The sequence below is a fragment of the Myxine glutinosa genome, chromosome 1 (assembly GCF_964187855.1).
Source record: "Myxine glutinosa chromosome 1, kmMyxGlut1.1, whole genome shotgun sequence".
NCBI classification, from domain to species: Eukaryota; Metazoa; Chordata; class Myxini; order Myxiniformes; family Myxinidae; genus Myxine; species Myxine glutinosa.
The window spans coordinates 253,271,134-253,287,590 of NC_136261.1; the positions used below are offsets into that span (position 1 = coordinate 253,271,134).

At 44.6% G+C, this 16,457-nt stretch overlaps 1 protein-coding gene across 2 annotated transcripts in view; it reads left to right on the forward strand.

Moving 5' to 3' along the window:
• Positions 1–16,457, forward strand: part of LOC137436439 (C-type lectin domain family 18 member A) — a 133,248-nt gene that overhangs the window by 101,241 nt on the left and 15,550 nt on the right. The window contains exon 13 of one of the 2 annotated variants that reach the window (XM_078786018.1): positions 1,996–2,120. The exons of the other annotated variant lie outside the window; for it this stretch is intronic. Coding sequence (XP_078642144.1) covers positions 1,996–2,028 — 33 coding nt within the window. The 3' untranslated portion in view covers positions 2,029–2,120. Of the gene's footprint in view, positions 1–1,995; positions 2,121–16,457 lie in introns of those variants that run through there. 2 annotated transcript variants of the gene reach the window in all.

Consider the following 16,457-nt stretch of genomic DNA (forward strand, 5'->3'; position numbering starts at 1 on the left):
GACACCCAACAGATAGACAGACAGACAGACAGAATCATCTACGGCTATTATAATATAGATACTAGCTTGGCTCGGCTCGCGCAGCGTCGTTACTGAGGTACAGGCTTATTTTAGCTGAGGATAATGACTGTATCTGAGTTGCTGTGTTGTCATGATTTACACCAATCATAATACAAATAATTATTTTGCACAAATGTATTTGTTGTGTTTGTGATATTACATTTTTATAGGCAATTTAGGTTGAAGATTTAGGTTGAATGTTTTTTTTTCAAGAAAGAACCCCTCAGCACATACATAGGGGAGGGGTAGGTGCAGACTGGAAATTTGGGACGATTACACCTCACCACCACGTAATTCAAAACACCTCACCACCAAGTAATTCAAAAACCTCACCACCAAGTAATTTAAAACACCTCACCACCAAGTAATTCAAAACACCTCACCACCAAGTAATTCAAAAACCTCACCACCACGTAATTCAAAACACCTCACCACCAAGTAATTAAAAACACCTCACCACCACGTAATTCAAAACACCTCACCACCAAGTAATTCAAAACACCTCACCACCAAGTAATTCAAAACACCTCACCACCACGTAATTCAAAACACCTCACAGCCACGTAATTCAAAATACCTCACCACCAAGTAATTCAAAACACCTCACCACCAAGTAATTCAAAACACCTCACCACCAAGTAATTCAAAACACCTCACCACCACGTAATAAAAACACCTCACCACCAAGTAATTCAAAACACCTCACCACCAAGTAATTCAAAACACCTCACCACCATGTGATATAAAAACACCTCACCACAACGTAATTCAAAACACCTCACCACCACGTAATTCAAAACACCTCACCACCATGTGATATAAAAACACCTCACCACAACGTAATTCAAAACACGTCACCACCATGTGATGTAAAAACACCTCACCACCACATCATTTAAAAACACCTCACCACCACATAATTCAAAACACCTCACCACCACGTAATTCAAAACACCTCACCACCACGTAATTCAAAACACCTCACCACCATGTGATTTAAAAACACCTCACCACCATGTGATTTAAAAACACCTCACCACCATGTGATTTAAAAACACCTCACCACCACATAATTCAAAATACCTCACCACCACGTGATTCAAAACCACCACAACGTTATTAAAAACACTTCACAACCACGGAAACAAAAGTTTGAGGGAGTCGTTAAGTGTCAACACAGACACTGCCCAGATGTGTAGATATATAGATAAATGAGTGTACCTGAGTTGCCGTTTTGTCATGGTTTAAACCAATCATAATTCAAACAATTATTTTGCACAAATGTATTTGTAATATACGTGATATCACATTTTATAAACAATTGAAGTTGAAAACTTAAGTTGGGGAAAAAAAATTTCCCCCAAAAATTCCCCAAAAAAACAAAACAACATTAGAACATTTATTTTAAAAAATCCCCTTAGGACATACCGACGGGAGAGATATGTGCATTCCAGAAGTTTGGTACGATTTCACAAAAGTTTGAGAAAGTAGTTCAGTGACAACACAGGACAGGACAGGACAGACACTGCTCAGATATATATATATATATGGATGAATGAATATATGAATATACACATACACAAACACACACCACACAAATACACAAACACACACCACACAACACACACATACACCACACAACACACACACATATATACACACACACCACACACACACACCACACACACAGAACACACACACACCACACACACACACACACACACACACACACCACACAACACACACACACCACACAACACACACATATACACATACACAAACACACACACACAACACACTACTACTACTGCGTCGAGCTAGCTCGGCATTCCACGACACGTTTCTTCCATTCATCTCTGTCACCCATGGCATTAGGTAGTTCGTTAACCAGACACCCAGTATCATTTGTAAGCTGATCGATATATGTTTTCGCAGGTCTCCCTGGTGCCTGTTGCCGTGAGTTGGTAACCAAAGTAAAACATCGCTTGCGAGCTCATCTTTGTTTCTCCAGCAGTGCCCAGCAAATCCTCATCTACGTTGACGTATGGTTACACTGATTGGTGGGATTTTTGCATACAATTCATATTTTGTGGGGTGCTCTTTCCATGAGATGTTAAGGGCTGCTCTGAGCATGCGAGTGTATGCACCATCCAGGGCCTTTTCTAGTGACGATGTCAAGGTCCATGTAATTGCCCCATATACAAGAACTGATTCAACAGCTGCTCTAAAGAAGTTTCGTTTCAGCTCCATTGGAAGCGCAGATTTCCAAATCTTGCCTAGACTGTTTAAAGCTCCCCAAGCCTTTCCAAGTCTGATGTCAACATCTCTTTTTGTGGAGGCGATGTTGCTTCCCAGGTATGTGAATTCGTCAACCTTTTTGATGTTTTCACCAGTGAGTGATTTTATGTCTACAACTTGATCTTGATTAAGACTGATGTACTCTGTCTTCGAGGCATTTATGTAGAGACCAATTTGGCTGGCTACTTCTTCAATCTTGTGTAGTAGTGTCGCTGCATCATTGTTATAGTCTGCTAGAACCGCAAGATCATCTGCATAATCTGCATCTGTAATCTTCTTGGATGGGTATCGCCGACTTTTCCGTTTACTTAGGGTAAATCCAAGTTCATTGTTGGTGTCTATTGCTTTGCGTCGCACATAATCGAGACATATTATGTATAAGTAGGGAGCGAGGGTATCACCCTGTAAAACTCCTGCCATGATGTCAAAACAGTCTGTATCGCCATCAGGTGATCTTACTATTGCATGCGAGTTCTTATACAGCATCATGATGGCATTAACTGTCTCCTGAGGTATCCCGAATGCTAGCAGTAGCTCCTTAATCTTACCTTGATGGATGGAGTCGAAAGCTTTCGAGAAATCAATAAATAGGAAAACAGCAGGAAGATTTTTTAGCTTTAACGCCTTCAAGAAGACGTCTAATAGTAAGGATTTGCCCGGAGGTCGATCTACTAGTACGAAAGCCATTTGGATTTTTTCGCAGAATTGGTTCTATTTTTTTTTTTTTTTTTTTTTTTTTTTGTACACAGAATCGAGGCTCGTGAAAGAGCTAACATTTATTTCACAAACAAATCAAACAGACAAACAAAATATATAAAAACAGGGAGCAGTAGACAAGATGGGGAGAGAAGAAGAAGCACACAAACACAACATTTGAGAGCAGGGACATCGGGAGATGTGTGGGAGGGAGAGGGCTTGGGGGGAGGAGGCGTGGGAAGGGGGTGGGGGGTGGGAGAAGTATAAAACACAAGGACACCAAGGACTTCCAGGACATAAGTTGGTATTTCAAAAAAGTGGATTTGGGGTGACATTAGCGGGGGTAGAAAAGATCAAGGTTTTGGATGGGAGAAGATAAGAGATGGTGGTGAACAGCCGTTTTAAAGACCTGGAGGGAGGAGTGGGATTGAAGAGAGTGAGGGAGTTTGTTCCAGAGGCAGGAGAAAAGAGGAATGAAGGAGTGAAGGTGAGCAGAGAGTCTTGATTTTGGCAGTTTAACCATAAGAGGGTTGCAGGCAGATCTTGTGCGACCTGTAGGAATATTTGGGGGACAGAGCCCAGAGAGAGCTGGGGGGAGGGGGGGCAAGGCCGTAGAGGAGTCGGTAGAAGACGGAAAGACCACCAACCTGCCTGTGGTGAGTGAGTGAAAGGCCCCTTGGAGTTAGCTTCATCGTGGAAGATTCCAACTTAGATTGAGGCCATCTTAGATTGAGGTCATTCATCGATTTACATCCTTTTATGCACAGCTAATGTATCAGATCTGATCTGAGATGGGACAAATATTTTTTTAGCAAAATTGGCAAAAAAGGCAAAGAAAAAGCCGAATCCAAACTGAGTTTTTCTTCCCGAGTTACTCACTGCCTTAAGTCATTGTCGTGTGTATCCAGGGATGTTTTATTGAGCTGCGTATATTTAAGATGGCTTGCAATCCTGATTACACTGGTCAACAGCCAAATTGGTTCTGACTTATTTTCAACTGTTTCCAACTAATTTGGTGCCCACGAATCCGAATCTGACCTTAAAATTTCGCTGTCACGTAACCTTGACGTAGTTCATCATAAGTATGGAAAATACGCGTTCTGATTCTGTTTCATAACATCAGGTTGTATATTTTGGCCGCTATTGATGTTAGAGTGATTCCTCGATAGTTTTTTGCAAGCCCAAGGTCGCCTTTTTTCTGGAAAGGCAATATACATCCTTCTGTCCATCTATCTATTGGATTTTGATGGTATACAGCATTACACTAATTCAGTAAAATCTCATCGAATTCACCTAGTTTCCAAATCTCGGCTGGAATGTCATCTAGACCACAGGCTTTCCCGTTTTGAATGTTTTTAAGAGCTTTATGGAGTTAATCTATGGTGAAGGGACCTTTTTTGATGTCGAGTTCATCTGAAATCACAGGAGTTATGTGATTAGTCCCATTCTCGATGATATCTTTTCGACTTTGTTGAGAGCTTTGTATGCGTGGGGACTAACAAGCATACCGACTCCACCAATAGTAGTGTAGCAGCATAGCAAACCTGTTGTGCATTTTGTGATACAAGCACCAAATTTGGCACAAATGTACATTAATATGTTGCGAACATTTTCAGATATTGGGCCACTTGAAATTCCGTAATTTTTTTTTTCAAATTTTTTCAAATTTCGTAATTTCAAATTTTTCGGGTGACACCGTCACAATTTCGGTCTTCGAGGCCGGCCGATATAGTGGGGCGGCTTAGCCCAAATATTCAAAAGAATTGTGCATTTTGTGATACAAGCACCAAATTTGGCACAAATGTACATTAATATGTTGCGAACATTGTGTGGTCAGCAATGAAGACGAGAGTCTGAATTACATGTATGCAAAAGACCTTGTGAACCAGTGAAGCAAATACACGGGTAAGCATGAATTAAATCTAGGGCATGATATAATTTCCATGATGTTTACCTCTACACTCAATGGTGGAAGGAGGTAATGTTTTGATCCCAGCTTGTCTGTATGTCTGTTTGTCTGTTAGTCCACAAAATTCCAGACAAAGCTTGTAGTAGTGGTAGTTGTAGTGGTAGTGGTGATAACAGAAATTGTTATATAGAACTGAACTTATATTATTATTATATGCAGAAAATAACTTCATTTCTATATGCCCTGCAGTGGACAGGTTAATTGGTTTATGCACTGAAGGGGTCACCCTGGTGTGCACTGCTGTGTTCTGCCTCACTGAGTTGTTCAGGTATGATGTACTCAGCACAAGCTTCCGGTCGGCCCGGAGGTGGGGGTGCGGGGCCTGTCACGGAACGTCAAAACAAACGGCCTGCCGGGGCCGCCCAAAAGTCGGGCGTGAGGGGCGCGTCCACTAATGGAACGCCTCTCGCTTCCCAGATCGAGGGCCACGTGGTCAGGAGAACCTCGTCCCTTCCGGTCACACTTTGCCTATCGGCCGGCCTCGAAGACCGAAATTGTGACGGTGTCACCCGAAAAACTTGAAATTACGAAATTTGAAAAAATTTGAAAAAAAAAATTACGGAATTTCAAGTGGCCCAATATCTGAAAATGTTCGCAACATATTAATGTACATTTGTGCCAAATTTGGTGCTTGTTTCACAAAATGCACAATTCTTTTGAATATTTGGGCTAAGCCGCCCCACTATAGATGCATTTACGCTATTTTTCCAGGCAGAAGAGGTTATTAGTGTCCAATTTTTGCCAACATGTTCTTCTTTTACCAGCATGTCATCATGTATAAATCGATGTTCTTGTCGGCAGATGATGTCTTGTTTTGTTGCTTCAGCTGAGGATATTAGTTCTGGTGTTTTTGATACTTTTAATAGTGTTTGCACGTTTAAGGTAGCAATATATACGTCTTTCTTTCCTTTCATCAGTCTTGATTTGTTTTTTGTATTTAGTGTAGTGTAAAGTTCAGGAGCTGATTTTCCGACTGCAACCTGAGCCTCATTAGCAGGACGCGCTCCTTGTTTGCCTGCGCGACGAGCGATGCGGGATGAATGTTTTAAAATTGTTCGTGTCATGTTTTGCTTTCGGTAGCTAGTATTTACACTCGCGGTCGCCAGTCCATACGAGTGTGAGCAGTACCTTATTTCAGGGCATTTGTGCCTCACCGAAACAATCAGCAGTAACTGTTCGTATCGCCTTGCCACGAAGTGGAATGAACCAAGACTGTTCGAATTTGCTTCATCCACCATCCAACATCCTGCCTCCCAATGTCTTCACCGTGACCCTGGTTCGGGTGGCATCCGGGTACTATGCCTTGCCAAAGGGCAACCCGTGTTTGGTCGGGGACTGCTTATTGTGTATTCGCAGCTAACCTCCATATCTGGAGGCCGTTTCGCTATCCGCCACCTGCGACCCCGTGGATGGGAGTTTGCTCTCCACACCACACACACACACACACACACACACACACACACACACACACACACACACACACACACACACACACACACACACACATATACACATATACACATACACACACACACCACACACCACACGACACACACACATACCACACACACACACACACACACCACACCACAAACACACACACCACACACCACACCACACATATATTGTGTACACATTTGACATCACACAGACCACCACACACACAGACCACCACACACACAGACCACCACACACACAGACCACCACACACAACTGTTGGCTCTGATAGCTCCACCAACAGCACAAATGTACACCCACAAGTACTGACAGTGCCTGGCCTATCCAGCTTCGGGGATGGGACCATTCCCAAGATCTTCGGGAGGGGTAAAGGTAAAAACAGGTGCGGGTATAGCGGGAACGGGGAAAGAAAAGAAACAAAGGTTGGAAGATCTGTGACTGTTCGCGGACCCGATGCAAAGAGCGAAAAGTTAAAGCTTTATTAACTAAACGCGGACCTCGAAGGAAACACCGTCCAGATGCTCCATCCTCCTGCTGTGTTTTTCTTTTGAACTTTTCCCGCTGCTGGTCGAGTCAGGTAACCACGCAGGTGCGGAATTAATTGATATGATTTTCCCTGAAACCTCCAGCGAGTAATACTCGAACGATCTATTGTTATTATCTTCCAGGAATTTCAAAAATAACATTTACCTGAGGGAAAGGCCGAGCTGAGTGAGCATTTAGCGCGTCATCCGCAGGAGCTTCGAGTACTGGCCACGACCAAAAGGGGATTTCTTGTGTTTTAAAGAAGTAAAGTCATCCTGCTTGTTTTTAATAATATTTCATTTAAGGAAACATTCACATTTGCTCTTTGAGAAAAGTTTCACTTTCACCCCTGAGCGTTTGTCTCCACTTCCGTCTTTTGGTGTTGCTTAGCAACGGTGTTCTCACCTGAGGGAAATCGCATGAAGGATTGAGGTAAGAAGGAATGAGGGAGAGGAGTGAAGGATGAATGAAGGTTAGCAGAGGCGGTGCGTTTCATTAGCAAGCAGCTTGCTATCGGTGATAAGCGATGTCGAGCAGTCCGTTCCGTTTCGTTGGAGTGCTTCATTGAGCGCAAAGGCACAAAACAGATGACGCACAGTCCGGTGGTCATGGCACGTGATGCAGGCAGGTGACGGCGATAAAGGACGACAAGGACGTCACAGGCCGGCAGGTTGATAATATGGCTGGCAGGTCGCTGATGCAGGTAGGGGCTGGCGAGGAGGCCAGACAGCCGGCTTAGCCTTAATCTGTCATAACCCAATCTATCCATTCTCCCACCTAGTCTGGGCCCCCCAACCTATATTAACCCCTGGTTCTCCACTTCCCCTCGACGAATGTACAAGTTTTATTCATATTATAACAGGAAATGGTAAGAACTCGTCCCCTCTTCCACAATTCTGTCCTCTCTCCACCCAAACCTGTATATGAAATATTCAAACGACACCTTTTCACGGCCAGGTACGCACAGTGGTGAGAAAAAGTTTGTGAAACAAAATAACAGCATGGTGTGAAGCTATGCTCGCACGATAAAGCCGAACAAAATGGACGACACCAGGAACGAAGTTTCACTGAGCTATTTATTCTAGCTCAACTCGAAAGAACTCAAAAGCCCTGAGCGTTTTTTGTGAGATCCTGACAAATCTCACACTCTTACAATGTCTCTCTGAAAGGACCGACTGGACAACCCTCCCATCTACTTTCTCAACAATCCTCTCCAAGAAGTTCTGTCGCTCAAGCTTTTGGGTCTCACTATCTGCCATGATCTTTCTTGGGAAAACCACATTTCCAAGCTGGCCTCCAAAGCCAGTCGCCGACTGGGCATCCTCCGTCATGCGAAGTCCTTCCTTGGTACACCTGAGCTCCTCACCACATACAAGGCTTTCATCCGCAGCTCAATGGAATACTGTTCCCCCCTCTGGGCTGGTGCTCCTGCCTCACACCTTTCTCGGCTTCACGCTGTTGAGGCCAAAGCTTTCAGAATCATTGGAATCTCCTGCGATGTAGTCAACTCCGAGGGCCTTTCACTCACTCACCGCAGGCAGGTTGGTGGTCTTGCTGTCTTCTACCGACTCCTCTCCGGCCTTGCTCCCCCAGCTCTCTCTGTGCTCTGTCCCCCCAATATTCCTTCAGGTCGCACAAGATCTGCCTGCAACCCTCATGTGGTTAAACTGCCAAAGTCTAGGCTCTCTGCTCACCTTCACTCTTTCATTCCCCTTTTCTCCCGCCTCTGGAACAAACTCCCCCACTCCCTTCAATCCCACTCCTCCCTCCAGGTCTTTAAAACAGCTGTTCACCACCATCTCTTATCTTCCCCCATCGAAAACCTTGATCTTTTCTACCCCCGGTAATTCACCCCAGAATCCTTGCAGTGTTCATATGTTTTATTCCTCTCCCACCTCCCCCCAAGTCCTCCCGATGTCCCTGCTCTCAAATGTTGTGTTTGTGTCCTTCCCCCTCTCTCCCCATCTTGTCTGCCGCTCCCCTTGTTTTTTGTGTTTTGTGTGTCGGTTTGTCTTTTTGTGTGATTAATGTTAGCTCTTTCACGAGCCTCGATCTTGTATACAAAAAAAAAAGAAAAAAAAAAAGCCCTGACTAGCCCGTTAACGGGCGGCAATTTATATCAAAAGTTCACCACACAAAAGCCACCACTCTCAGGCGGGGCGTGGTATGCAAATAAGTCAGCCACGCCTCTCAACGGGGCGTGGTATGCAAATCGAGAGTCCGCCCGGGCAAGGCAGGTCCGGACACGTCCGGGCGAGTCCGGGCAAGTAACCGCCCGCCGGTTACGTCATCGGCCGGTGCAAGGTGATTGTGTCATCCTTCCGGTAACCGCTACATGCGTCCCCCCAGAATGAACTTGCACCGGGAGAGTCTGTTTGAGGGGGGTCTTGATGACCCAGCCGAAACGACCCCTGGCGATTCGTGTGGGGGTGGTAGGTGGCGTGGCAGTGGATGGTCGGGCGTGGGGCTTGGTTAACGGGGGACGGCCCCGTCGTGGAGGAAGGGCCAACCGTGGAGGTTGGTCGAGGTCCAAATGGGCCGGCTTGGGGCGGTCCACGGAGATGCGGTCCGGTTTGCCACCGATGTCAATGATGAACGACTTGTCGTCCCTCTTCAGGACCCTGTGTGCGTCGTCCATCGTACGGTGGCCGGAGTGGTCCCCGGTATGCGTCGTTCCGGATAAAAACGTACTCCGCAGTGCGAAGTGCTGGGGGGACGTTGGGGGCAGCCGTGGTGGGCACGGGGGCAAATCTCCTGGCGGCCTCCTGGAGGACCGAGCGTTGGCGAGCCGTGGATCAGGGGCCGGTGGCGTCAGGGATGAACTCGCCCGGCACACGCAGTGGCTGGCCGTAGACCAGCTCGGCGGTGGAAGCCTGGAGGTCCTCTTTAGGGGCCGTTCGGAGGCTCAATAGGACCCACGGGAGCCTGTCGGCCCAACCGTTGTCCTGGAGGCTGGCCCTGAGAGTGGCCTTCATCGAGCGGTGGAACCGCTCACACAAGCCGTTGGCTTGGGGGTGGTAGGCCGTGGTATAGCTTGACCCCCAAGGCCTGGGCGACCGCGCCCCAAAGCTCGGAGGTGAATTGCGAGCCTCTGTCAGAGGAGATGTCTGAGGGGGCGCCGAAACGGGCAATCCAGGTGCCAATGAAGGCCTGCGCCACGTCGGCGGATGTTGTTGATGCCAGCGGGACGGCCTCCGGCCACCTGGTGGTCCTGTCCACTATCGTGAGCAGGTGGGTGAAGCCCCGCGAGGGGGGAAGGTGTCCCACCAGGTCCACATTGACGTGGTCGAAGCGCCGCGCGGGCATGTCGAATGGTGCCAACGGGGCCTGGGTGTGCCGGTGGACCTTCGCGCGCTGGCAGGTGACACAGGCGTTGGCCCAGTCGCGGACGTCCTTACGTAGCCCGTGACAGACGAACTTTGCTGCCACGAGCTTCTGCGATGCTTTCCGGCCCGGGTGGGAAAGGCCGTGGAGGGCGTCAAATATGTGCCGCTGCCATCCGGTGGGCACGATGGGGCGAGGCTGGCCCAGGGAAACGTTGCACAGGAGAACTGTGCCTGTGTCCTCGAACATCATTTAAAAACACCTCACCACCAAGTAATTCAAAACACCTCACCACCATATCATTTAAAAACACCTCACCACCACGTAATTCAAAACACCTCATTACCAACTAATTCAAAACACCTCACCACCACATAATTAAAAACACCTCACCACCACGTAATTCTAAATACCTCACCACCACGTAATTCAAAACACCTCACCACCATGTGATTTTAAAACACCTCGCCACCATTTGATTTAAAAACACATCACCACCACGTCATTTAAAAACACCACAACCTTATCAAAAACACTTCACAACCACGGAAACAAAAGTTTGAGAAAGTAGTTCAGTGACAACACAGGACAGACACTGCACAGATATATATATACGAGCTTGGCTCGGCTTGCGCGATACTGAGGAACGGGCTTATTTTAACTGAGGCTAATGACTGTGCCTGAGTTGCTGTGTTGTCATGATTTTCACCAATCATAATACAAACAATTACTTTGCACAAATGTATTTGTTGTGTTTGTGATATTACATTTTTATAGGCAATTTTGGTTGAAGATTTAGGTTGAATGTTTTTTTTTCAAGAAAGAACCCCTCAGCACATACATAGGGGAGGAGTTGGTGCAGACTGGAAGTTTGGGACGATTACACCTCACCACCACGTAATTCAAAACACCTCACCACCAAGTAATTCAAAACACCTCACCACCACGTAATTCAAAACACCTCACCACCATGTAATTCAAAATACCTCACCACCAAGTAATTCAAAACACCTCACCAGCAAGTAATTTAAAACACCTCACAGCCATAAAACACGTAATAAAAACACCTCACCACCACGAAATTAAAAACACCTCACAGTCATAAAACACGTAATAAAAACACCTCACAGCCATAAAACACGTAATAAAAACACCTCACAGCCATCAAACACGTAATAAAAACACCTCACCACCACAAAATTAAAAACACCTCACAGCCATAAAACACGTAATAAAAACACCTCACCACCACGAAAGTAAAAACACCTCACAGCCATAAAACACGTAATAAAAACACCTCACCACCACGTCATTTAAAAACACCTTACCACCAAGTAATTCAAAACACCTAACCACCACAAAAATAAAAACACCTCACAGCCATAAAACACGTAATAAAAACACCTCACAGCCATAAAACACGTAATAAAAACACCTCACAGCCATAAAACACGTAATAAAAACACCTCACAGCCACGAAATTAAAAACACCTCACCACCACGTCATTTTAAAAACACCTCACTACCAAGTAATTCAAAACACCTCACCACCACGTAATTATAAATACCTCACCACCAATTAATTCAAAACACCTCACCACCATGTGATTTAAAAACACCTCACCACCACATCATTTAAAAACACCTCACCACCACGTAATAAAAACACCTCACCACCACGTCATTTAAAAACACCTCACCACCATGTGATTTAAAAACACCTCACCACCATGTGATTTAAAAACACCTCACCACCACGTCATTTTAAAACACCTCACCACCGCATAATTCAAAATACCTCACCACCACGTCATTTAAAAACACCTCACCACCACATATTTCAAAATACCTCACCACCACATATTTCAAAATACCTCACCACAACGTTATTAAAATCACTTCACAACCACGGAAACAAAAGTTTGAGGGAGTCGTTAAGTGACAACACAGACACTGCCCAGATGTGTAGATATATAGATAAATGACTGTACCCGAGTTGCCGTTTTGTTATCGTTTAAACCAATCATAATTTAATTCAAACACTTATTTTGAACAAATGTATTTGTAATATACGTGATATCACATTTTATAAACAATTGAAGTTGAAAATTTTTTTTTTCCCCAAAAAAAAGAAATTGGAAGTTTTTTCAAAAACAATACCCTTAGGACATACTGACGGGAGAGATATGTGCATTCCAGAAGTTTGGTACGATTTCACAAAAGTTTGAGAAAGTAGTTCAGTGACAACACAGGACAGGACAACACAAGACAACACAACACAACACAGGACAGGACAGACGCTGCACAGATATATATATAGACTAGCTTGGCTCGGCTCGCTGCGCTCACCTCACCACGCGTCGGTACTGAGGAACGGGCTTATTTTAGCTGAGGCTAATGACTGTACCTGAGTTGCTGTGTTGTCATGATTTACACCAATCATAATACAAACAATTACTTTGCACAAATGTATTTGTTGTGTTTGTGATATTACATTTTACAGGCAATTTAGGTTGAAGATTTAGGTTGAATGTTTTTTTTTTCAAGAAAGAACCCCTCAGCACATACATAGGGGAGGGGTAGGTGCAGACTGGAAGTTTCGGACGATTGCACCTCACCACCACGTAATTCAAAACACCTCACCACCAATTAATTCAAAACACCGCACCACCACGTAATTCAAAACACCTCACCACCACATAATTCAAAACACCTCACCACCAAGTAATTCAAAACACCTCACCACCAAGTAATTCAAAACACCTCACCACCACGTAATTCAAAACACCTCACCACCAAGTAATTCAAAACACCTCACCACCAAGTAATTCAAAACACCTCACCACCACGTAATTCAAAACACCTCACAGCCACGTAATTCAAAATACCTCACCACCAAGTAATTCAAAACACCTCACCACCAAGTAATTCAAAACACCTCACCACCAAGTAATTCAAAACACCTCACCACCACGTAATAAAAACACCTCACCACCAAGTAATTCAAAACACCTCACCACCAAGTAATTCAAAAACCTCACCACCAAGTAATTTAAAACACCTCACCACCAAGTAATTCAAAACACCTCACAGCCATAAAACACGTAATAAAAACACCTCACCACCAAGTAATTTAAAACACCTCACCACCAAGTAATTTAAAACACCTCACCACCAAGTAATTCAAAACACCTCACCACCAAGTAATTCAAAACACTTCACCACCAAGTACTTCAAAACACCTCACCACCAAGTAATTCAAAACACCTCACCACCAAGTAATTTAAAACACCTCACAGCCATAAAACACGTAAAAAAAACACCTCACAGCCATAAAACACGTTATAAAAACACCTCACAGCCATAAAACAGTTAATAAAAACACCTCACAGCCACAAAATTACAAACACCTCACCACCACGTCATTTAAAAACACCTCACCACCAAGTAATTCAAAACACCTCACCACCACGTAATTCAAAACACGTCATCACCAACTAATTCAAAACACCTCACCACCACATAATTAAAAACACGTCACCACCACGTAATTATAAATACCTCACCACCACGTAATTCAAAACACCTCACCACCATGTGATTTAAAAACACCTCACCACCACCTCATTTAAAAACACCTCACCACCACATAATTCAAAATACCTCACCACCACGTGATTCAAAACCACCACAACGTCATTAAAAACACTTCACAACCACGGAAACAAAAGTATGAGGGAGCCGTTAAGTGACAACACAGACACTGCCCAGATGTGTAGATATATAGATAAATGACTGTACCGGAGTTGCCGTTTTGTCATGGTTTAAACCAATCATAATTCAAACAATTATTTTGCACAAATGTATTTGTAATATACATGATATCACATTTTCTAAACCATTGAATTTGAAGACTTAAGTTGAAAAAAAAAAATGACGCAGATGCTTGGCCGTCGCAGATGAAACAACGTTGTTGACGCAGATGCGTTGTTTCAAACGCAGATGAAACAACGCAGATGCAACTACTGGACATGGCCTTATCTAAACACATACTATGAAATAACTGACGTCCTATGGTGACCTACGTGTTGCTTGTGGCCTATTATGGGGTGCAACCTTTAACTGTTAATGATGTTATATTTACAAGTGTGGGTTCTCAAAACCGCAACAATATATATATATACACAAAGAATTAAGTTAAGCACCCCCCCCGTTTTTTTACAACCTCGCACATTACAAGTTTGTTGTCGTCAAAACAGTGTAATATACCCATGATATTGCTATATTTTCTGGAGAAGTGATATTATGGTCACATAAAAACATAACAATCATGCCGTTTTCAATATTTTATTCTGAATAATTTAAGGTGAAATTTTTTGGGAATTTTAGGCATATTTTCACCTCAATTTAAGTATGGAGCTATAGGTCCATCACGGACAGTGTGGATGACGTTTATGTTTTCTAACGTACAGTCATTGTTCTGAGAAGACCTCTAGCGATCTTTGCGTCAATAACGTGTGTAGGACCCACGTGATCGGATCACTGACTCAACCAATCACTTTTTTTCACTTTGATCACTCAATTTCATCAATGGATAATTACTAATGTCATACCAATCATTATTTGATCTCACATACCTTAGAATATATGCCAATGTATACATATATATATATATTTTTTAACATATATATTGTTACGGCCTGGGGTTCGGGTCTACTACGAGGGGGTTAGCCTTCATTCCTTCCCGAACTTACCAGACCTGCGGCTGCCGCACACGAATAACTTTGTACTTTGGCAAGTTGCGAACCAGCAACTACGAACGCCAATTGGTCTGTCGCGCGATAGCTTGCCTGTACCACGTGACGGTCCCAATCTGGGGAACGTATCTGCGTACCTTCCCTCCGATGGTGTACCCCATTCTTTTGTTCCTGGATGGAAATTTAGACGGCCAAGCAACCGTTGGTACCTGCCAGGCTAATGATAATTTTGTTACAGCCGATCGCTACTCTGGGTGTGAGCAATGGCGGACCAATGGAAGAAAAGATATTCATGGACAGAGGGAAAGGAAATGTTTAACGATTTGATTTATTTACAAGTGTTTACACTGTAATTATTCAATAGGAAAGAAAAAAGAAGCAGGAACTTATCTTATACTACGCCTTATTACGATCACTACGATTAAACACAACAAGGCGCCAGCACATATTCACGGAGATGGGGGAGGGGAAAACGAACGTTGGAAACCTGTTAGCACAAAGGCCACGATGTCCCAGATGCCTCTCCTTGTGACGGCCTTTGTCTTGATCTCACCAACGAGCACCTGGCCGGAAAATGGCATTCCCCAACATGAGCAGGTAATGGCGATCCCAGCACGGACAAGCAGGTGAGAAGTGGCAGGAACTGTGCAAAGCGAGGGCGTCGGGACCGTGCAGATCGAGTGCGTCGGGAACCGTGCAGAGCGAGTGCGTCAGGAACTATGCAGAGCAAGTGCGTCAGGAACCATGCAGAGTGAGTGCCAGATACGTGGAGTAAGCACGTCATGATCTCGTGCAGGGTAAATAATAGTCATGGCCTCGTGCAGAAAGTGAGTGTCGTGCACACGTGCACCGAGGGGAAGCCCGGCAGCCAGCAGAGAAAAATGAACATGTGCAAAACGAGCAAAGTCCAAGGCCTTCTTGTCATGTACACGTGCAGCGAGAGGGAGCAGGGAGAGTCTGGCCAAGAGAGCAATCATGTGCAAGGTGAATCCATCAGAGTACAATGCAGGCACATGCTTGGTCAACAATTTCCAAAACCAAGCGAAAATAATGCAGGCACGTACTGAGTGAAGAAAGTCCAGGGCCTAAAGAGTGAATCACGTGCAGAGGCATGTGAGAGGATCCGGCATAGAGCGGATGCACATGTACTGAGTCAAGCTGGCAATGAGAGAGAGAGAGAGAGAGAGAGAGAGAGAGAGAGAGAGAGAGAGAGAGAGAGAGAGAGAGAAAGTAACCATGCAGTCACGTGCTGAGTGAACCAGAGAGAGAGAGAAAGAGAAAGAGAAAGAGAAAATATGTGTGCAAGGCCTTTTGTCAGGGCCATGGAAAGGGGTGGGGTGGGGTGCTTGAGGCTGTCCTGGCTCCCGGTT